Source organism: Plodia interpunctella, chromosome 9 (assembly GCF_027563975.2).
Source record: "Plodia interpunctella isolate USDA-ARS_2022_Savannah chromosome 9, ilPloInte3.2, whole genome shotgun sequence".
Classification (NCBI taxonomy): Eukaryota; Metazoa; Arthropoda; class Insecta; order Lepidoptera; family Pyralidae; genus Plodia; species Plodia interpunctella.
In genome coordinates, this window is record NC_071302.1 from 2,433,632 (window position 1) to 2,456,490 (window position 22,859).

General features: G+C 34.9%; 5 protein-coding genes across 8 annotated transcripts in view; 2 read left to right on the forward strand and 3 right to left on the reverse strand.

Moving 5' to 3' along the window:
- Positions 1-5: 5 nt before the first annotated feature.
- On the forward strand, positions 6-1,914 carry LOC128672289 (uncharacterized). Its single transcript, XM_053749337.1, has 2 exons — positions 6-999; positions 1,136-1,914. Exons 1-2 carry the CDS (start codon positions 285-287, stop codon positions 1,825-1,827), a joined length of 1,407 nt encoding a protein of 468 aa, XP_053605312.1. The 5' UTR covers positions 6-284; the 3' UTR covers positions 1,828-1,914.
- A 960-nt stretch (positions 1,915-2,874) lies between these two features.
- LOC128672328 (transmembrane protein 135-like) lies at positions 2,875-13,562 on the forward strand. Of its 3 annotated transcripts, none has more exons than XM_053749399.2 (9): positions 2,875-3,194; positions 5,334-5,464; positions 5,607-5,733; positions 5,820-5,971; positions 6,625-6,736; positions 7,750-7,902; positions 8,405-8,545; positions 9,311-9,477; positions 10,466-13,562. In XM_053749399.2, exons 1-9 carry the CDS (start codon positions 3,033-3,035, stop codon positions 10,515-10,517), a joined length of 1,197 nt encoding a protein of 398 aa, XP_053605374.1. In that variant the 5' UTR covers positions 2,875-3,032; the 3' UTR covers positions 10,518-13,562. The 3 variants fall into 3 exon arrangements, with proteins under 3 accessions (XP_053605374.1, XP_053605377.1, XP_053605375.1); XM_053749402.2 differs by lacking the exon at positions 2,875-3,194 and adding an exon at positions 4,258-4,287; XM_053749400.2 differs by lacking the exon at positions 2,875-3,194 and adding an exon at positions 4,484-4,904.
- A 647-nt stretch (positions 13,563-14,209) lies between these two features.
- LOC128672327 (heat shock protein 68-like) lies at positions 14,210-19,522 on the reverse strand. 2 transcript variants are annotated; one of them, XM_053749398.2, is made up of 9 exons: positions 19,366-19,519; positions 18,135-18,248; positions 17,267-17,453; positions 16,091-16,972; positions 15,731-16,000; positions 15,540-15,641; positions 15,159-15,386; positions 14,703-14,846; positions 14,210-14,336 (listed from the first exon to the last, which is right to left on the reverse strand). In XM_053749398.2, the coding sequence occupies exons 3-9, from the start codon at positions 17,435-17,437 to the stop codon at positions 14,229-14,231; spliced, it is 1,905 nt and encodes a 634-aa protein (XP_053605373.1). In that variant the 5' UTR covers positions 17,438-17,453; positions 18,135-18,248; positions 19,366-19,519; the 3' UTR covers positions 14,210-14,228. The 2 variants fall into 2 exon arrangements, with proteins under 2 accessions (XP_053605373.1, XP_053605372.1); XM_053749397.1 differs by lacking the exon at positions 18,135-18,248 and having other exon boundaries at positions 19,366-19,522.
- A 1,753-nt stretch (positions 19,523-21,275) lies between these two features.
- Positions 21,276-21,780, reverse strand: LOC128672465 (uncharacterized protein). The gene has a single exon (XM_064436148.1). The coding sequence runs from the start codon at positions 21,634-21,636 to the stop codon at positions 21,415-21,417; it is 222 nt and encodes a 73-aa protein (XP_064292218.1). The 5' UTR covers positions 21,637-21,780; the 3' UTR covers positions 21,276-21,414.
- A 362-nt stretch (positions 21,781-22,142) lies between these two features.
- LOC128672464 (uncharacterized protein) overlaps positions 22,143-22,859 on the reverse strand; it is a 30,620-nt gene continuing 29,903 nt past the window's right edge. Inside the window, exon 20 of the mRNA XM_053749619.2 lies at positions 22,143-22,453. Within this exon, the coding sequence (XP_053605594.1) occupies positions 22,343-22,453 (111 nt within the window). The 3' untranslated portion in view covers positions 22,143-22,342. The remainder of the gene's footprint in view (positions 22,454-22,859) is intronic.

The following is a 22,859-nucleotide window of genomic DNA, read 5'->3' on the forward strand; positions in this document are numbered from 1 at the left end:
ATTAGGTACTACTCCACCAAAACAATTAGGCGCATGACAGGAATGCGGTTTCGGCGCCCGTACCTCGTCTCACCTCCCCGCGCTCTCCCTAGTGACGCGCAGTCGTGTACTCGCGCTCTGCAGTTACACCACGTGCTTTCGCGCCTCCTAAAATTTTCGTTGTCAGTTGGGTTTTTGTTGAGTTTGTGTTGTTAATTTTTGTTAAATAATTGTTATTAATTCATTCTGTGTTGTTTAAAAGTCCCGTGTTGTTTTTGTTGTTGATATTTTTTGTTAACCTCATAATGGGTAGGAAAAAAACTATCCGTGGGTCCGAAAGGACAATGATATTAAAAGTATTACATTTTTTTGAGGAAGAAAAGTTGCATGGAATAGCTATTCCAATATCTCAAGTGGAAAAGCGAGTGTGTACGGCTACTGGCATTAGTCGACGCACATTGGCCAGAATAAAAAACGAGGAAAAAGAAGTTTTGGAGAAACTAAGGCTTTCACCACAGCCGGGTACGTCAAGCGAAGCCCCAACAGAGACAGTCAAATTACCCACTCCAGGGAAAAAGCGAAAACAAAAGAAAAAGCTGGAAATTGATGACTTCATGATTTGTGCAATTAAAACAAAAATTGAAAGCTTTTATGACGTGTACAAAGAAGTGCCTACATTGAAAAAAATTTTAAACGTTGTTAAGAGAGATCTTAACTTTCCTGGTCAAAGAGAGACCCTGCGAAAAATTATAACAGAAAGTTTGGGATTTAAATTCAAAAAGTGCTCCAAAAAACGAGACGTGCTCATAGAAAGACCTGAAATAGCAGCGTGGCGTGCACGTTACTTAAGAAGATTAAAAGAAAACGACGACTTGGGCCCGGAAAAAAAACCTGTTATTTTTACCGATGAAACATGGGTCCACTCGCATTACACTGTCAACAAGTGTTGGCAAAGTCAAACGGTCCCAGGCATAAGAAAAAACGATAGTGCTGGCCAACGCTGGATAATCGTTCACGCAGGTAATACCCAATGAGCTGTCTTATTAGGGTTCCATATAATTAATATTTCTGCACGTACGTGATATTCTACTTTAATAATTTAACTATTGTTCATGTCACTACACTGTTTATTAATGTTTATATCTTTGTATTTCAGGAGGAGAGACTGGGTTCGTCGAAGGTGCAGACTTATTATACAAATGTAAAAGTAGTAAAGGGGATTACCACGACGAAATGGACACAGAAAACTACACGAAATGGTTAACCGAAAAACTAATTCCAAATTTGCCACCTAACAGTATTGTTGTCATAGACAACGCGCCCTACCACAGCAAGCAATTAAATAAGCCTCCTACTATGGCCGCTCGTAAACAAGACATGCAGAATTGGCTGAGCGAGAGAAACATTACGTTTGACCCGCGAATGACAAAGGCTGAGTTGAATTATATTATAATTCGCAACCGACCGGAAAAAGAATATTTAGTGGACAAACTTTTAGAGGAGAGCGGTCACGAAGTCCTCAGACTTCCACCATATCAATGTGACCTCAATCCTATTGAGTACATTTGGAACCTGGTCAAACAAAGAGTCGCCGACAAGAATGTCGATCAGTCAGAGAGACAAATCGAAAAACTAGCCAGGGAAGCCATACAATCAATAACGCAAGACGATTGGAAAAAAGAAATTAATCACGTGGACCGGTTACGGAAGGCGTACTGGGAAAAGCAAGGTTTAGAAGACGCAAGAGAGTTAGTCATAAATGTAAATGACGACAGCGATGACAGTGATTTGGAATCACATTCAGATTTTGAAAGAATGTCAGGGATTGAAGAATTAGATTCTGATTAGAACAATTTTTCAAATTATTCCAATAAATAAAGTACATTTAATCAATTAGGAGTTTTATTATTTCCTTTGCACACACAGTTCTCTGTTCCCAAAATAAATAAAGTATAGTTATAATATACACATACTAAGTTGTATTCACAATAGTTACTTACCAGTTTCATACTAGGTATCAGCGAGTCTCGAATATTCCCCTCCCTAGCTACAGTGACGCCATGTTTGCCATGTGCCTAATTGTTTTGGTGGAGTAGTACGTGTATATATATATATATATGCGACTTCTGATCTACACTTTTGGCCATAGCCTGCGGTTTTAAAGTTGCGATAACTTGCGTTCAAGATAGATTACATATGAACAAACAATTCAACTTATGTATACGGCTTTGTTTATGTGAGATATCCTGCAAAAAATAATCGAAAAAAAAATTTGCCATTGTTATACTTATAGCGTACATAGGTTAATAATAACCTAATCTGCAGAATTGGTAATGTTTTTTTCTTTCTATTATCGCTTCGAGTAGGGAATAATTTGTTAGGACCACAGATATTAGAACATTATAGGACTTAAAATAAAAAGAGTATTTGAAAGGTGTTGTAGATTTTTCACGTTAACGAGCACTAGACAATAATGATACAAAACTAATAAAATAGGGAAAAATTTCAGGAACCCAATTTCATAAAATATATTGGTAACGATCACAGCGATTATTCTTTAGTCACACTCGATAGTTATGTAAAAGTAAATAAATATCTGCATTATAGAAGGTACCTAACCTTCGAAACCCTAAGATTGCACGTGGTCTGTCTGACACGCATTTAATCAGTATGTATAATATATTTTCTAAAAAACAAAAAATTGTTGTTATTATAAAAACAATCGCACAGCGGGCTACGCCCATGTGTGTTACTGGCTATTCATAAAATATGTACTTACATACATGTAAGTTGACACTAATGAAATGTTTTAAATATGACCTAATAGACCTTTGTATATATTTACATTTTCTGTATTTTGCATATAATACCATCATTACTCACGATTTCAGTATCATATCAGTGCCTTTAGCAATATGAAGCACTCGCATATTAAAATGTAAATTAGGCAGCTGCTAGTGTTTTGTTTAATTCAGTGTGACTATACCTATACCATTGGCGATACTGTAATTTCAAAGTTCAAGATAAACTTTTTAATTTGTAATTTGATAAAAATGGTAGAAGTTAGCAAGTTTTTGGTTGAGGAATCGAAAGTGGGCTGTTTACCGTGTTCAGAACTTTTACATCCATGGACTGAAAGTTGTGTAACTGCTGGGTGTGATTTGTTACTATCTTGTACGAGAGGAAGTATCCTATTTTTTACTCCCATTTATTTGGTACGTACTACGTATAAGTAAGTACTTCAATTCAGTTTTTCTATTTATTTATTTTGGTCTCAAATAGTAGTACAATAGTATCAATATTTCTATACTAAACTAATAGTGTAAAGAAACAATATTTGTTTTGATAATAATAATAGTTAGGCCCCTAGCCGAACTTAAGCAGGCTACATCTAGATCTAGCCAACTGATGACGGTTACACCTTGATCTAACCGGCTAAACCTAGGTTGTAGCCGCACTTCGGGGTTTAGCCTATACCACCAATCTAAAAAGAACCACTTAATTTATATCATTTTTATGGCACATGCATATGGTGCCATATGTAATGTAATTTTATTATGCACTCCTCCTGTTGAGCACACCAATACCTCATTGATAAATATGCTACTAAAATTTGAATAGGTACTGTTATGTGATAAAGTTTGGTTGCACTCAATGTCTCTACTCTTTATTCTCTTCAACACGTGCAGCAAGAAGCATCAAAATAGTAGGTAAATACTTATGCTTGGGGTAGGTGTATTATACATCGTGCTATACATATAACTTTCCTCGCAGGAATTAATAACTTACCTACTGAATTCAGTAGGTACTTGACTCGCTTGACCCGGTGACCAAAATATTCAATTTAATAAATACCTAAATGAAATAAATGTCGAAGGTCTTTGTTTGTGACCAAAAATTTAAATTTAATAAATAAATAAAATCAATGTCGAAAGTCTTTGTTCAAATGTAAAAGAACAGCAGCTCCTCACCAAAATATGGCAGAAAAAAAGAGATCTCTTTTTCAATGGCCCAAATCTCAGAAGGAAACAAAAAGAGAAGGGAATCCTTTTTTTACAAACACACTGATCGATCTCACAGAAAACGACGAAAGTTGTCGCGACATGCTTGTATTAATTTTGCGAGGCATAGGTACTAAGAACAGGCGCGGTAGGCGCGATTGCTGGTCGTGTAACCTTTCGTTTTCTAAGCAAGCGAACGAGATAGCAATAATTTGTTGTTGCATAAAGTTTTGGCCACTGGCCACGAACACACAGCTGTACACAGTTTGTGCCGAGCATAGACATTCATTACATGTATGGTGCCGAGGTAATGTTCATGTACCTTACATGTACCTTAGGGTTTGACGGTTTGACCGACACCGACACAGCATAGCCCATTCATTTAGCATAGCTAGCCATGGATTTAGTAAATACTTCGTACCTAATAATTCCATGTAGCCAGCATATCACTTACCACACCATGTCAGACTGACATTGTCTACAGTGAAAATAATACGTCACTGTCAATGTTATAAAAAAAACAGCGAATTCTAATGTTTTTTTTTTGATTAGAATTAGAAATAGAAAGTGAAATTGCTGAGAAAACACCACGGAAAACACTTTGTATTTTATTTATTTCTGATTAGGTCTAGATAAGTGTGTCAAAAATTGTTTGAACTATTATCATTTTAGTAATTGAGATTAATGACGAAAACTTTTATTCAGTTTTTATTAGTCCTACTTTTAAACTAGGTGGAACTAGTGTATTCATGGGTAACTAGAACAATGGTTGAAGCAAGTAAGCTTTGGTTTGAGAGAGCTTGCAGTGACCGTTCGTGTGGTGAAATTATCCACCCATGGACAAACAATTGCATGGATGCAACTGCAACAATGCTTATGAACTGCATAAAGGGAAGCTATAAATTCTATGCCATGGTTTATCTTGTAAGTTCACATTAACGAGTCTCTACATAAAGTTATAACTTTTTATCTTTAACCGGTCGAATAACTTCTCTTTGTCATCTGATAATTTTCGTTGGAGCCCTTAGGGTCTGATTTCCTACTATTCCTACTTTGAATAATCTCGGCGTACATAATAGCCAGACTGTTTGAATGTATTATATTATTTCTATTTATATCAAAATGTTTAACATTGTTATAGCCACTAATGTATTTTACGTTTAACATTAACAATAGTTTATCTATTGTGTCTCAAAGAAAAAAAAAACTGCTGGTTGAACTTACCTAACTTTTTTCTCTAATGTGTTAATTAAAATAGGTATGACTCATTTAGACAATAACTTTTAATCTAGATAATACTTAGGTAAGTATTCTAAAAAATTTATAACACAGTTTTTTTATTTTAATTTTCAGATTCAAATATTAATGAGAGGTAAAAAGTTGGGGAAGAAGGAAATGGTAGAACAGTTTAAATTGTATCTTAAATCTGGAATTTTTGGCCTAACCGTTGGCAGTTCTTTTGTTACATTGAACTGCATATTCAGGTAGGTTCAGGTGTGTTAATATAACACATCAGTTCTTATTTGAATGTGACAAAGTCTAAAATTTAATGCAACTTTATATAATATATTTAAATAAACTCAATATCTGAATTCATATGAGTTGACTGTACAATTGTTTTTATAGGAAACTGTTCTTTAGTGAATTTACATACTACTCAACGGTCTTGCTGCCTTGTACAATAAGTGGTCTTGCAGTCTACTGGGAACCTCCATACAGACGGATACTAGTTGTCAATTTGTTTGTTAATTTGGTATGTATATATTAGTTTCAATATTTTACTAGTACAGTACTAGAATAGTATAAATTATTGAAGTACCTACTTGTTCTTATTTTCAGGTTTTTGAATATTGGGCAAGAACTTTAGAAATGAAAGGATGGCTGCGGCGTTCACCAGGGAAAGAGACTTTAATTTTTATGTTTGGAAGCGCTATCTTCTTCTATCTCATGCGATGTGACAGAGAAAGCGAAAAGCGGACGCCTATTTTCTGGTCAGTATTTTATTAACTTACTTCATTGTTGTTATATATATGTAATGAACAAAATAATATATAGTATATTATTATTCCCGTTTCAAAATGTATGTGTAATTTTAACAAAAAAAAATTTATAACTGCTTCGTTTCATTAATTTTCATACAAATAGTTTTGAATTATGATGGAATAAAAAATCTCACAAGCGTATATGAATACAAACATGAAACCTGAAAATAACAATCTGTTTTGGCAGTAATATATCTACTTTTTTGTATTGTTGAAAAAAAAATATCGCATCACATATTCAATTATTTTCGTCGATGTGACTAATTTAAAACCCTATTGTCGTATTGTTTAAGTGACCTTAGCAACGACCATTACCTACGTTATAATGTAGGTCATTAGGTTTTATTTTCATTTTAAGTTTGGTGTTCACACTACTGGCAAAAAAAATCATGTGATGTTTCACACAACTTTCTCAATGTCAACCAAAAAAAGGACGTTTTAAATTGTCACAGGAATATGTAGACTATACCGGATATGTGTCTGTATTCATAGTAAAAAAGTAATAAATATGTTGTTTCTAAACTAAACTTGATTTGTAAAAAATGGCTGTGTGTTATAAATAGATCTCATACCGTAAATATGTTTTACATTTGTTGATACAGGTTTTTCAATCCGCCACGAGTTTCGAAAGAGATTGGGGAACCGGTTAAAGGATTTAAAGGGAAAAGTCCAGCGTGCCCGCACAGGGAACCTTGCTTGAATTACATTTTAAAGGTTAGCTACCTGCTCTCATACTTGCCTCCTCAGCTATGACGTCTGGAAGACCGGACGGAAAAATGAACATTACAATTTTGAATATTTGTATGTTATACTTTGCGGCTCTTCGATCTAACATTCTCTGTATGACCATTAGGTAGACTGTTCTGGCACAAGTCCACACAATATTACGTTGTATTTTGTAGAATAATTTTCAAATAAAAACTTTAAAGAGTGGATAAAAAAACTTATCCCAAATATAGGCTCTTTAACTATATACCTTACATATTATAAAACAAAGTCATCGACCGTGTCTGTCTGTCTGTCTGTTCGTGATAAACTTTAAAACTACTGCACGGATTTTCATGCGGGTTTCTGCAATAGTTAGTGATTCTCATGAGAAAGGTTTAGGGGTATAATTTATTATGTTTTTACCCGAGCAAAACCGGGACGGGCTGCCAGTTCATACTAAACACAATCAGTTGAGCAGATAAATGGACAATGCTCAACGGCCCAACTAAGCTTATCGAATATCCGATCGATCGAAACACGGAAGCCATGAAAACAGCGAGTAGGGATCAATAGAATATCTTATCTACATATTATAATGTAAAGTCTGCCGCGTCTGTCTGTCTGCTCGCGATAAACTCAAAAACTACTGCACAGTTTATAGATCTTCTGATTCAGATTATAGATTCCTGAGGAAGGTTTAGGTGTAATTTATTATGTTTTTACTTGAACGAAGCCGGGACGGGCCGCTAGTAATTTCTTCTCTGTCGTTTCGCTCTGGCAGAGCGGTCGTGGTCACATTGAGGCGTCATGTTGGTGTTAGAGACGGACACAGCTTTCTTTACGATCTCCCGCCATCTCTTTCTGTTTGCACATCTCTCTCTATCTGGCGCAGTCTGACACTCGGTTTTTACTTGGTCGGCCCAGCGCATAGGTGAGCGGCCGCGTGATCTGGTTCCCTCCATTCTTCCTTGCACGACGAGCCGCTCTATTTCTAGTAATTTATAATTTTATTATTTCAGGGCACAGCGCAACTTTTTGGCGTGGGGTGTGCCATGACGATGCTCCGTACGCTAATACCTAAAATATTGACGCCTGTGAAGGCGTTCAAATCTCTCAAACTATCGCATCTGAAGCTGGGACTATTCTTTGGCGGCTATATTGGTATTTATCGGGTAAGTTTGTGCAAATATTAAGTTACATCTATGCTCAGACTTTAACTGTTTAGTAGACCATAGACCGAGAAAGCTTAAGACATCGTCATTTCTGTATGGGCGAAATAAAAGTATTTCGCCCATACAGAAAAGATCAACGCATGTTATAGGTATGTGAAGTATACGACAAGAATAGTATATATGTTTGTTTTTATTTATGCTAAACAAAAATATAAATCCTTACATATTACAGAAGGAATTCCCCCTGTCGCGTCTGTCTGTACCTATCTATATTATATAATATAGATATAAGATAATTTCTAAAACTGTCGGACGGATTTTTACTCAGTTTTCACCAATAATGTGATATCTGAGAAAGTTTCAGATGTATATATGTTTTTACCCGAGCGAATACTAGTATTTGATGTACGTAGGCAAACAGTCATGTGGCTCACCTGATGGGAAGTGACGCTTTCAACAGGGTTTCAAAGGGTGTTATTTCACATTATACCTTCATTTCCAGCTGGTGGTGTGCCTACTCTGCAGGTCGCAAGGCCGGGACAGTGCGCTATACGCATTGCCCGCGGGTTTCCTCGCCGGCGCCGCGTTCAGAGCCTCCCCCTCCACCCCTATAGCGCTTGCACCCTTGACGTCCACCCTTCAGGTCAGTAAATTATTGTCAACAATACTGGAGCCCGTAGTAAGTTTATCTGAAAATTGGCTATTTGGCTATTTGATTAAAAATAACATGTATGAAGGTGTTTAAATAATCAAACACGACAATTAAATGTCACTTTAATTGATCAGTTTTATTAATTACGAGATTTACTATTTTCCCGGTCTCATTAAAGTATATTAGAAATGCTTTTTGACTCCAAACTCAATGACGTCACAATACATTACTTGTCATACAAGCTCAATATAAAATTTTGTTTTTGACATTTGAAAAATGTATCTGATTTCACTAGTTTGAAAATAGCCAATTAAAGGGTAAGTTATTATGACTATGATTGGAGCAAATTTATATGAAAATTATTATGGGAGCAAATTTATTTGAAAAACAGTTGCGCCCCGGGGCTTCGCTCCCGTGGGTATTTTGGGATAAAACATACATAAAAACTAGGTGTTATTCTAGGTTATATTCTACCCATGGACCAAATTTCATAACAATCCGTCCGGTAGATTTTGCAAATTAAAAAATCAAAATCAAATAATTTATTCAGAAATTTGGCCTTCACAGGCATTTTTTCACGTCATATCCTAAATTGAATAATATTAATGATTATTAATGATATTGCTGGAAAGAGTGACAAACATACACACATACATCCTAGCAAACTTTCGCATTTATAATATTAGTGGGATTGTAAACGAGTGTTTAAATCACTGCAGTAGTAGTGAGTTCTGTCAAACTAATTTTTACTATCAGATTCTCGGCTCATGGGCGTACCGACACAAGATGATCCCGGAAAACTTGCCATTAGTGGAGCTCCTCTACTGCGCGTGCCAGGGCCTGCTGTTCCACGCGAGGGTGATGCACGAGGACGCGTGTCCGCGGTACATCATCAACTTGATGCACACCGTCACCAGCAACAAGTCAGTACACTATTTAGTATACAATACAATACAATATACTGTTTATTGCACCAAAATCTAAATATATATAAAAAAAGAAACAGCACCATACAAAATAAAAAGGCACAAAGGCTTGGTATAATACCTTATGTTAGTGTTTCAAGATTGTATGTATCAATTTACACGCGTGTTTTTGCAAATAAAATATCTTTTATCTTGCAAGTATTTTTACGTGCTATCGTTTGGTTTGGATGTTTAAAATGGCGCCGCCATCACATTTTTATTGATTACTTTTAATTTATAGCGAAAAAAATAATCACGAGAGATAATGCTATACTGGATCATGCTTTATTGGATATTATTATATTTTTGTTATAAACAAAATGTAGTCACAATTAGAATTATGAAGTTCAGTGAAGGAAAACTTCACTGAACTGACATCGGACACGACTTTTAGTACTACCAAAATCTAGTGGTCGCACTACAGGCACTTTTTCACGACAGATTTTTATATAGTAATTTCCCAAAAAGCTACAAACTTCTGACTAGAGACCATCGTGCATGTTTCCTCACACGATGTTTTCCTTCACCAGAAGCAAGTGGTAGTCTATGAAAACTTATACTAGGTATACATGAGTCAGACTGACAGACAAACTCATGTGGCATGAGTAGGTTGAGAACCTGGTACCACTCGATCACAGGTGGACATCCATAACGTGACGACCTCGGTGGCGCAGTGACAAAGATCTTGCCACTGAACCGAGAGATCCCGGGTTCGATCCGGGGTCGTGTCATGATGGAAAATGAGCTTTTTCTGATTGGCCTGGGGCTTGGATGTTCAACTATATATGTATTGTATTACAAAATATAGTATCATTGAGTTAGTATCCCATAACACAAGTCTCGAACTTACTTTGGAGCTATCTCAATATGTGTGATTTGTCCCAATATATTTATTTATTTATATTTAACTACTGGACCAACACTAACCACTATTTTTTATTTTCAGGGCCGATGAAATCCAGTCTGGTTTTATTCAAAGAATCCTTAGGACTATGTGAAAGATGTATTTTGACATCAATTTTATAAGGGAAATCTCTCGAGTTAATATATTGGCAACAATAAAACACCTGTCAAAGTTTATGAAAAGCAATTTGCAATGGCAAGTGAAAGATGTACAGTCAACAGCACATAAATCATAATCAAACTCATTGCAAATTCACCTCTATTACCGCCCCGCGTTGAGTCCAAGGGGATAACTTTGTCTGCACGTAAGTACAGTCACGTGCATTGTATGCAATTGCATTAAATTTTAGACGTCACATTGGTATAAAAACCGATGTGTACAAAATTTATTTACTTACATTTAATAACTGTTTAACATTATATTAATTGGCAGAGTTCTCAAAAACTTAACTCGATTAAAAACTAATAAATATATTTGGCAAAACAAAGTATTATTTAATCTCGAATATATTTTGCAATTTTTACAGTCGCAAATACGCTCGAATTTTAACTTTATATTATTTATCGCGTTATGTGGTACAGGGTTTAGTTAAGATTCAGTTGGGCTAGCACGTATCTTTGCGAGAACGTAATCGTATATATACAACTTCAATCTTTAGTTTATGCATAGGAAACTATTCGCAATGATAATAATTTTCAAATTGATAGTTCCTTTTAAGTACGATTAGAGACGCGCTGTTAACTTTTGTCTATATGAATAAGTTTTTGCTAAAACGCGTGCTAGCATCGCTGTTGAGTTTTTAAGTTTCGATTATTTAAAAGGTAAATGTTTATTAGCACTTAAGAAAGTATTTCGTAGATTTGTTTCGGAAAACGTTATGAGGTCGTAACATACTTGCGTGAAGTGCTCGCATATCTATATTTATATCTATTGCGCAATATACATATATGAGAGGTAGGCCCACGGATGAAAGAGATAGCAACATATGTACCTTGCATTAATAATTTAATAGTAGTGTCTTTATCTGTACCTTCATTCATTTTATATTATTATTTTTATATTGCATCGGAGTACAGTTGTGTCGTAGAATACTGCGTTGATTCAATGAAAACAACGTAACGGACCAATGAGGCCACGCTTTTTGGTAGTGGTGTGTTATCCAGTGGTACCTACTATTAATAAACATTCAAAACGAAGTTTAATATGTTGTAGTAAAAGATTTTGTTTATTTATATTTAGATGTGATATATGCGAGCAACCTCGTTTAAATTTGTTGCGACCTTAAATGTACCTACTCAAAATCAGCATTTATGCCTTTTTAAACGATTGTCCATAAAAAGGAGTGTTGTTTTTTGTTTAGATTATGTGTTAGCATGAGATTTAGCGAGAAAATGTCATAATTTATATGAAAAATGAATAGTTCCGACCAGAGACGCTGTTTACCTATATAAATGACGTAGTCGAAATGATTACGTTCTTGCAAAATCTCCTGCTAACCTCACAGGTACACTTCAGTGAATCAGTAATATAAAAAGGTTAATATAAGACAACCTTTCCACCTTCCATTTATGGGTGCGTATGTGATATAATTTGTGCCTATATTGAGACCCGCAAAATAATATCAACTAAGTAATACATTTAGTTACTACTAGAAAGCATTTTTATAGCTGGTTATATCACTATATCTCTCATATATTGAAGTATTTCAAACATTTATATGTAAAACTTTGATCAGTATTCCGATTAAACTGAATATTATAACGCTCTCATAATTCAAATACGATCCTTTCTATTGTAGATTCAAATAATGTGATAGAAAAAAAAATGTGATTTTCAGTACAAATATGATTTGCATCTTTCCAATAACAAAACGTTTCAAATTTAAATTAATTTTACGAAAAACCACATCGAATAAGTATAGGCATTTTGTATCTATTACGTAGTGTGCAATTTGAAAAATTTGACAGAGAGTGGGTTTGAATTTCACTTCTCACTATTGAGTCGATTCGCAGTGAGACGCATTTAACCTATTGTGAACCTCGATAGTGAGAAGTGAAATTTCCCGATTGGGATGAATTTCACGACTGTTTGAACGCGGCGTGTAACGTTTCATTAGTGTCGCACACTTTTTTTGGAATAATCATTTTTTTTAATTAAACATTTATGAAATTAACATTGTACCAGTACTTTACTTATTTATAAAATAGGAAAATTAAATTGATTACTGTGTATGGTACAATTTAACTAATGATAGCCAACGGCGGCGTTCATACAGTCGTGAAATTCACCCCATCGGGAAATTATTGGCCAATGACAATAAGGCATTGAATTTAAAATCCGAAGACAAAGAAAACTATATACGCGTAACGTAACGTTCAACGTAGCCACATGAGACAGAAGTATTCAATACGCATGATTAATATCTTGATTTAGCGCTTCGCGTTTCTCTTCGTTTATTCATAGTACGCGTTTCTCTTCTCCGAGCGAAATGGAAGATATGGAGGATGTCTATAGTTTTTTTTGTCTTTGATTGTATTAGACTGTTCATTGACACAAGAACCTGAAGGATTGAGCCATAAAAAGTATGATTGTTATTTTTATCAATGAAACAAACCGTATTTCATAGTATTGATAAATGCATTCGGTATTCGAATACTATTTATTTAATATATTATTTATTGTTATTATATAAAATATAAAACACAGTGAGTTACCGATCTTTAAGGAAACAGTTCATTATTTACTTGTTGCGATGCTTTATGCAAAATATTCTAAGTGATTGACAATTTATAGCCTAAAGGTAGTGGTTTAGAATAGATAGTGACATCTTATTAAAATTGTTTTGCAGTCATAAAGCAATTTAATAAGGCGAAGACTTTATCTATGAATAGATGTATTAATTTTATTGTATTTGCATTTATAAATAATATTCAAATATATGGCAAAATGATGTTTTTATTGTAATAGTTTTAAAACACCTGACATAGCACAAAGGGTAAATTTTATCCCGAAAGTCCCACGTGAGCGAAGCCCCTTCACGCTTGTTTATTACTAAAGTAGTCAATTTATTCTGCATTAACTTGCTCCACGATACAAAGAACGTTGTTATATATTTATAATAAATCATTTTGTATCACACTTCAATGTGTTTCAATGAAAAATCTTTCAGATACTTTCAGAAATAATATTTATTGCGTAATTTCTAGATTTTAAACGATCCAACATTAAAATTTGTCGATAAAGTGTCCACATTAATTCATTAGTGAACATTTTAACTGATCATAAATTATACTTAAAATTTTAATGACGGTTAAAATAAATATTATTATAATGGCTTAACTTTTAGTCTATTTAAATCGTACGTGTCATCGTAAAATCAAATTATCAAATACGTAGTTTAAAGATTTTTACTAATTTCAATAAACTGTCCCACTTCAAATATGGAGCTATGAATAGATCGCCCACATGCTATATTCGACTACATGTCTAGTAGTGGCACTTTTGCGCGACTTCTTTCTTTGCACGGATTGTAGGACAGTGTGCAATGATATTGATTCCGGTTGGTGTAAATGCTATCCAATTGAAATTGAAAACTGTACGCAATGCACGTAGTGCGGTGATTTTGCTATGACGCTTGCCATTCGATAAGGAACGTCCAAAGTTTTCGAAGTGAGACGCAGCGAACCAATCATATTGCGGTGTTGATAACAAATGGCAAACTTCCACTAACCCCAAAATTAGATTAACTGTGTGTTCAACGATAAATAAGTGAAATCTAGTCGGAAAGAACAATAATAAGTTGTATTTAATCAATCTCTTCGACCCTGGGCCCTCCAGGGCTCTGTGGCCTGGCGCAACTTGGGCCTCCTGCGCCGACCGAGCCGTGAAGCTTCATCATAGTTGGTTGACAGACCTTGAACAAAAACATGCATTGAAAAAAATACAATATTTCGTCAAGTACTATCAGGGATGTTGCCGATCGTGCGAAGTAGAGATGTAGTAGGAAAGTCGACCCTGGATTCCGACGCTCAACGGCTGAGGAAGGAACCGGGAAAACGCTCAGATAGGAGTTAAAATTATAATTGTCGTCAATTACAATTTGAATTCTCTATCAGTGTGAGAGAGGCACCCATTTAAACGACATTTGTACTTAGGTACGGACTTCTGGTTAAAAGATGATTAGGGGATTTTTTTTTAATGTATTATTTTCAGGAATTATGATTTTCGATATTATTTTCTTGTCTTCTATGTACATTTTAAACATTTTATATCTTTTTACCTTCTGGGCATCCTTTAAATGCTTTTCTAAATCAGCTTTGGAGGCGTCAGGGTTGGACTCCAGCCACCTCAGCTGGTCGTTGCATTCCTTCAGCACTGTATCTCGCTCGCTCGCCGTTATTCTACTGCTTGCATTCTCTACTGCCTGTAAAATTTAAATAAGATTTTTAAAAATTAAAATTAAAGAAACCAGCTAGTAACATCACAGGTGATCTTCTTCGCAGAACTTTCTTTGACCATTCCATTTTAAAATTCATTCCCGCCCTAGAGAGCCGAGAAGAAATGTACCTAATTTACTGTGAGGCTATCTTAACCAAGGTGAGAATCAGCGTCTTCGGATCAATCATGCACTACGACTTCGAATAAGAGAAAAGAAAATAAATACATTTTCTTCACAGTCGCACTATTTATCTGATAATTTCTAATATCCCTGGTATACCAATTCAGTATTACTTACAGTTTTGCACCCAAACACATAACCCTCCAGTTGGTTCCTCAGTTCCACCTTCTTTCTAACAGCGTCATCCTCCGCCTTGAACTTCTCTGCGTCTTGTAACATCTTCTCTATGTCTTTCTTGCTCAGTCTTCCTTTGTCATTGGAGATAGTGATATGCTCTGACCGCCCAGTGCTTCTGTCTTCAGCGTTAACGTTAAGGATTCCATTGGCATCCACATCAAAGGTGACCTATAATGTATGAATTAATTGTTTAACACTAGTGGATAGTATACTACCATTTGACACTTTTGTGTATCATTTACTGACCTAGAATGAGTTCAATAAAAACTATTATCTTAGAAAATAATTATATTCATTGTTGTCGTTGACAAAGACACTAACCTCAATTTGTGGTACACCTCTTGGAGCAGGTGGAATACCAGTAAGATTGAAAGTCCCAAGAAGGTTGTTATCTTTGGTTAAAGCTCTTTCACCCTCATATACCTAAACATAAAGGATAGGATCAATGTAGATTGTATTAAGATGCGAGTACCTAATACAAGAAATCGTATAAATTTTAGCGAAATATTTACCTGTATAGTTACAGCCGGTTGATTGTCAGCATACGTGGTGAATGTTTGTTTCTGTGCTGTCGGAATCCTGGTATTTCGATCCACAATTTTCGTCATCACACCACCAGCAGTTTCGATACCGAGGGATAAAGGAGCCACGTCTACTAACAACACATCTTGCAATCGGGTGTCTTGAGAACCAGACAAAATGGCTGCCTGCACTGCAGCACCATAAGCCACCGCTTCATCAGGGTTGATTGAAAGATTTAGGGTTTTCCCGCTGAAGAAGTCCTAAAATTAATTTGTCACTATATAAATTAATTTGTCATAATGATTTCAATTATATCTGGTTAAAATATTTCTAGTCATTATCATGATTACCTGTAAGAGTCTTTGGATTTTTGGTATTCTAGTAGACCCACCCACCATCACGACGTCATGTATTTCTCTTGTATGAAGACCAGCATCTTTCAAAGCTTTCTCTAGAGGAGCAAGAGTTTGTCTGAACAAATCTGAACACAGTTCTTCAAAACGAGCCCTTGAGATCTTAGAATAGAAGTCTACTCCTTCATGCAATGCATCGATTTCCAAACTAGCTTCTGTACTAGACGAAAGGGTTCGCTTTGCTCTTTCACAAGCTGTTCGTAGTCGCCGTAATGCTTTAGGATTGTCTTTGATATTCTTTTTGAATTTCCTTTCGAATTCCTGAGCAAAATGATCTACCATTCTGCAATCAAAGTCTTCGCCCCCTAAATGTGTATCTCCTGCAGTTGAGCGGACTTCAAATAAGGAACCTTCCGAAATTTGTAGAACTGAAACATCAAAAGTTCCACCTCCGAGGTCAAAAATGAGGACGTTTTTATCTCCTTGTAGATCTTTATCTAATCCGTAAGCAAGCGCAGCCGCAGTCGGCTCATTGATAATTCGAAGGACATTCAGTGCTGCTATCTGGCCGGCGTCTTTGGTTGCTTGTCTTTGAGAATCATTGAAATATGCTGGCACTGTAATAACTGCATCTTTCACTTTCCCACCGAGGTAAGTCTCGGCAGTTTCCTTCATTTTCGACAAAACCATAGATGATATTTCTTCAGGTGAAAATCTTCTCTTCTGTCCTTTGTATTCAACCACGATTTTTGGCTTTCCACCATCGGAAATAACTTCGAAAGGCCAATGCTTTAAATCTTGTTGGACGTTGGGATCATCAAACTTCCGCCCGATTAACCTTTTGGCGTCGAATACTGTGTTTTTGGGGTTTATTGCCACCTAAAAAATGACAATTCATAAAAAGTTGAAGGTTCCGAGATACTGAATAGTCTCCATCGAGCCATTACATAAAGTTATCACAAACGTTACGATGATGTATATCCTCATTCGCCGACCTTTCACGCTCGAATAGTTTCAATTCAGCGCTGGCAGGGTAACTTTTATAGCTCATCAAATAAAGTTGCTTCAAAGACTGTTAGTTCGTAAAGTTTGACCTTTTCTTGTCTCCTTTGTAATTTAGTTGGCTAAATTTGCAACTTTTTGTGAGTGTAAATTATATGTTCGCTTACTTACCTGATTTTTTGCGGCATCTCCAATCAATCTCTCTGTGTCATTAAAGGCGACATACGAAGGTGTAGTTCTGTTTCCTTGGTCGTTGGCGATGATTTCAACTTTGTGATTTTGGAAAACCCCGACGCAGGAATAGGTTGTACCCAGGTCTATACCCACTGCTGGGGCACTCATTGTTCTTTATCAAAATCTGTCGATAAAAAATATTTAATCGCTGAAATCTTGATTCAAAATACTAATCGCTTTGTCTCTAAATGATCTTGCGTAATTTTCATTTTGCAATAATAAATATGCATCATAGATACTTCAAATACCTAGCCTATACCTATGGCTAGCCATATTTATAATAAAAAGAAATCATTTTAAATATGAGTGTGTTTCATCTTCGCTTCATTCAATAAATTGTATCTATCGATAAGAGGCAATAGCCTCTTATCAATAAATTTGAGAAATGGGGACATGTCCCATTTAGCGATTTCAATTGGGAGAGCCCAATAATTGTGCTCATTGGGGATCTAATCATGGAGGGTCGTACCTAATGCCCCTATTGTAATTCTAATAATATGTACCTAATATACCTATAAGTACTTAGTTATTTATAGAATAAAGTAGGGTATGAAATTTTTATTATTCTATCTGCCTACTTTCAGATAAAAGAAACTGTAGACAGACTAATTCTGTACTACATACTACTTTACGAGTAAATTGTTTTCCGTCCGGTTATGAAAACATTTTATTTATGATTGGCACTGACATGATTGGGATGGACACTGCGTACAACGCTTAATGGAGTAAGTATATTATTATTTATACTTGTGTAAGACAATATCGCTATTAAAATTACATTTATTGGTAAAAAAATATTACTTACCTACAAATAAATAGCTACACGAGGTAGAAACTGTTTTGGAACAACTTCACCGCTTGATTTTCCAAATGGAACTGTATCTATTGCACTGTGACTGGAAAAGCCATAACTGGCGACCTATGGCATTACAAGCCTATTGAAAACCAAGGACGGGTCTATAGAATGTTAGATATATGACCTTATTTGGTACAATAAGTTGCGTGAATCGTACGTGAAGGTATATTGATATCGATTTGGTACTACTTACAACAAAATCAATAGCGTGTGTTTTTCGAAAGAAAAGCATTTTCCAGAAAGAATTTTCCAGAAAGTTAAGAGTCCTTGAATTGGACACTCGTTTTGGAAACCTTAAGATGATGTAATATAAATACCTATGTGGGGTGGGTGCTTTAAATCGTCGCGAGCTGAATTAGGTAGGTAGGTATTTTTTTTAGGAATATATAATAGATGTAAAATAGTTACTAGTTATCATCTGCTCTGCCCGCGGTTAATGTCTCGAAGGTCAAACAGGCTATGTTTGACCTTCCTTAATTTCCGACCATCATTAATTGATTGACTAAATTTCATCAAAATCGGCCCAGCGGAGTAGCCATGAATGCATGACAGACAGACTTTTGCATTTTTAATTATTAGTATGGAAGTATTGATGAAAGAATATATTGTAATAAGAATGAAATACGATACAACTGTACAAGATTTCCCCAAGATGAGAAGTTTTCTCAGATTTTTCACTATTTTTGAAACATTTACCTATCAAAGCCAAACAATCCGATTTTATTTCTGAACAGAATATCAATTACTGTGATACAGGGGCGCTTGACAATGGATCGAGACAGATCCGATTGCCGGAGTTGTCCCAGATGGATTACCTTTCACTGTATGAATCACCCCCCTCTCACCCCTTTAAGCTCACTATCCGATAATTAATTTGTGTAACTTAAGATTATTTATTATTTAGGAGCCAAATCCATCATGGATATACTTTCTGAACCTCTACTTCGATTCTGATAGCTATTAGATGGCTTCCAGATCAACTTGCTTCAGAAGCATCGAATAAATCTTAAAAATACTCATATGACACCGTATGTCGTATAAGAAATGATAAATTGATTGATTACTAATAATATATCCTAAAGGATTCCCAATTACCTATAAGGATAAGTTGGATATAAGTTGTTATAAAAAGTTTACAACAATATCTTACAATCATTATGGGTTAATTAGTGATACTTACTGCACCGGTTCAGTGACTCCATAAGGCTCCTTCAGGAATGAGAATTAAAAGCATGTGCTTCAGATTTTCTGTTTTTAAACATTTTTATTTGGCTTCAAGCCTAACTTGTTAATTTTATTGTAAACATCTTCTAGTTGTCTATACTACATGACTTTGACGTGAAGTAGTCGAATAATGACAGTAGTCTTTATGCTAAGTATATGAAAAGTATGAACAGCTTTTAACGACCAGTTAATCCAAGCATCTGAATCTACGGTCTGGAACTCCTAGGATTTGAATGAACCATAGGTAGGTATAAGATTGTAATGTACTTATATCTGTGTAATGAACTTAGATTTTTTACGTTAATCTACCTAGTTCGTTGAGATAAGTAACTACTTACTTACTTTATTAACTAATAAAGTCTGTGTGTACTGGCATGCAGTTAGATAATCAGTTCATGTTTAAAATAAAATAAATATGTAATTCAAATATATTCAAAGAAACAAATCACGTGATACCTGTCTCTCATATTTTATCAAACAATATCCAAAAGTTAAGAGTTCTTGAACACAAAACTTCAAACTTAATATAAAGGATGAGAAATGATTGAAATATAGGCCACATATTTCAATCCTTTCCCTTCCTTTTCTTCTTTGCAAAATCTGGGTGAGTGTAGCCCCTGGCTTCCAGCAACTCCTGCACATTGTGGCAAGCGTAGTACACATTGTTCATAGCAGCTTCTGACAGCATATCTCCACCGCCTTTTTTCCCTTTCTTTCCTTTAGGTTTTAGGTTTTCGGGCACCTCTCCTTCGTCAGCCATAGTTTTAGATAAAGGAGTTAGTCACTAATGTTGACCAACGTAAATAACCCCCCATATATAATTTAAAATGCTTTTGCAAGGACATATTTAACGTCTGTCGATAATGAAGCAAAATCTGCAACTACTTCTAGTCCAATGATTACTAAACGCGGTTTGAGAAAACTAATAAATATTGCAAATTTATTATTAAAAATGTAAAGACTTGTTTACACAAAACACTACAATTCCATTTCCATACATTTCCAATCACAGAAAGAATTTTAATAAATTATATAGATGATGTCAAAGGTTAGCGAACTAGATAATTGCTTGTATTCTGAGATAAAATTTTAGCCCAATACCATATTTCAGCTTTATTTTATGGTTTTCAGTATCAAATATACGGCTTTTCATACTTATATTTATTATGATAGGATTACATGAATGAAGTTTAACAAAATTTAGATATATAATATAAATATAGAACTTAAAACTAATGAAATATAAAAAAATATCAAGTCTGCGGCTACGTATTCATTGTACCTAGTTAAGTACTGACGGCTCCGACTGAGTCAAAAACTAGCTACTTTTTTAATATATGTATAAGACCTATATTTGTTAATTGACGTCCTTGGAGAAAAGGCTGCGGTGAAGTTTGTTGCGCCGCTTCTTCTTCACCTGCGCTTTGGAAGCCGGCAGTAGACTTAGTTTAAGTAATTTTTGACGTCAATAATTGATGTATATCATCCTAAATTGAATAAAGAATTTTGAATATGAGCCGATGTCACTCTCCACCCTTCCAATTATCTCACAAAAAATATATTAATTCATTTTTCATTTTTGACGCGAAAGAAAAACAAACATACTATAATTAGTATTAGTATGGATGGATTTATATTTTCTAGTGTAAATCAGGCTTTAGATTCAATGTAGCCAGACAAATCACAGTTTCTATTGTAGCTGCAGTCGATTTTGCATTTAAATAATGTTTGCCGAAGGATATTTCTTTTACAAGTTAACTATACCTGTTAAACAAAAAAATGACAAGGGCGTAGATCTTAAGGGCAGGTAGGTACAAACTACAAGCTGGTATTTTGTGTCTACAATGTTTATTACATTTTTAGTTAAGTACCAATTCGAATCTAGTTTGGGAGGTGAATATGACACATCAATAAATAGTACCTAATTATGCCATTGTTATATTTTCTTCTACATTATGAATATTATATTCTCCACTAGGTACATTAAATGTTCACGTTGTTTCTTTCATCGTTTTCCCTTCTTCTTCTTCTTATTAAAGTCCGGTGGGCAGAATCCTCTGGCTTGTAACAGTTCTTGCACATTATGGCATGCGTAATATACGTTGTTCATAGCAGCTTCGGTCAACATATCTATGTTGCATCCTTTGGACTTGCCTTTCTTACCTTTCCCGCCTTTTTTGGCTTTCTTTTCACCGCCTTCCTCTTTTTTCTTTCCTTTGCCGGCCATTGCGTCCACTCGGTTGCTAGTTAGTATCGATTAAACAGTATTTGGTTAACTTTATGTATTATCTTGTTTCCATAGTTGTATATAGTTAGTAGTATTCCACATTTTTATTTTGAGTGAAGTCATTATTTACAGAGGCGCGTATTAACACTTTTAATGCCATACATCGGCTGCGTTAGCTAACTTTATGTCCAGGGTTGCCACGTGTAAAAACTGTATAGTAAAGAGTCTGGCTGAAAGATTGGTGTGCTCTGACACTTATAGACATTGGCTGGCTGCCACTTAAATGTAACTATTTACAATATTTTTATTGTAATAGTAACTATATATTTTTATCTTTTATGATGCACTTATTGTACCTATGGATCTATGTGTCTGCAATAAAGATTATTTATTATTTTATTATTATATTATAATATTATTATGATTAGGTACTTAAAATATTCTATTTTACTAAAATTATATAATAATGATATCATGGCTATAATTTGACTAATAAAACAAAGACAACTATTTGTTTTTTTTTTTTTAACAATTTTGTTATTTTAAACATTACAACAAAGTGATTGCATACAAAATAAATGCACTTTACTTATCTACTTACAATAAATAACATTATGTATATCTTCATTATTTGTTCTAGCCAAGTTCTAGCAAATTAAACATTTCACACCTATATAAAAATATTACAAAAGATTTGATTTGACATTCATTTGATATTATACAATGGTTCATTTAGTATATGTTCAACTTCAGCCTGGTGTAGAACTGATGTGCCGACAGCTGGTGTCGCAGCTTCTGATCTGCCTGCATATAACAACTGAAAAATAAAATTAAAAACTTAATCTCTAGTAAAATTGGTAAGGAGTCAATATTATTACTGAATCCTTACCAAAATTTTTACTACTACTACTTACCGAAGTCGCGGGTATCAGCTTGTACCAAATAGAGTGGTGGTGATCAAGTGGAACCCGTCCGAATGTGATCGATAGGTCCTAGATTTGAATCCTTTTCTCTTGCCACATGAGTTTGTATATAATGTGACTCGTGTAGTAGTTTACATAGTCCACCACTTGCTTCCGGTGAAGGAAAACATCGTGAGGAAATCTGTACACTCGTTTACGGTTTAATTTCACTAGTGTGTATGTGACTTCTTGCTACTAGACGCGGACTTTAATAAAATCTGACACCAGTGTTAGCAATTAACAGAGAGTGTTAACCGAAAC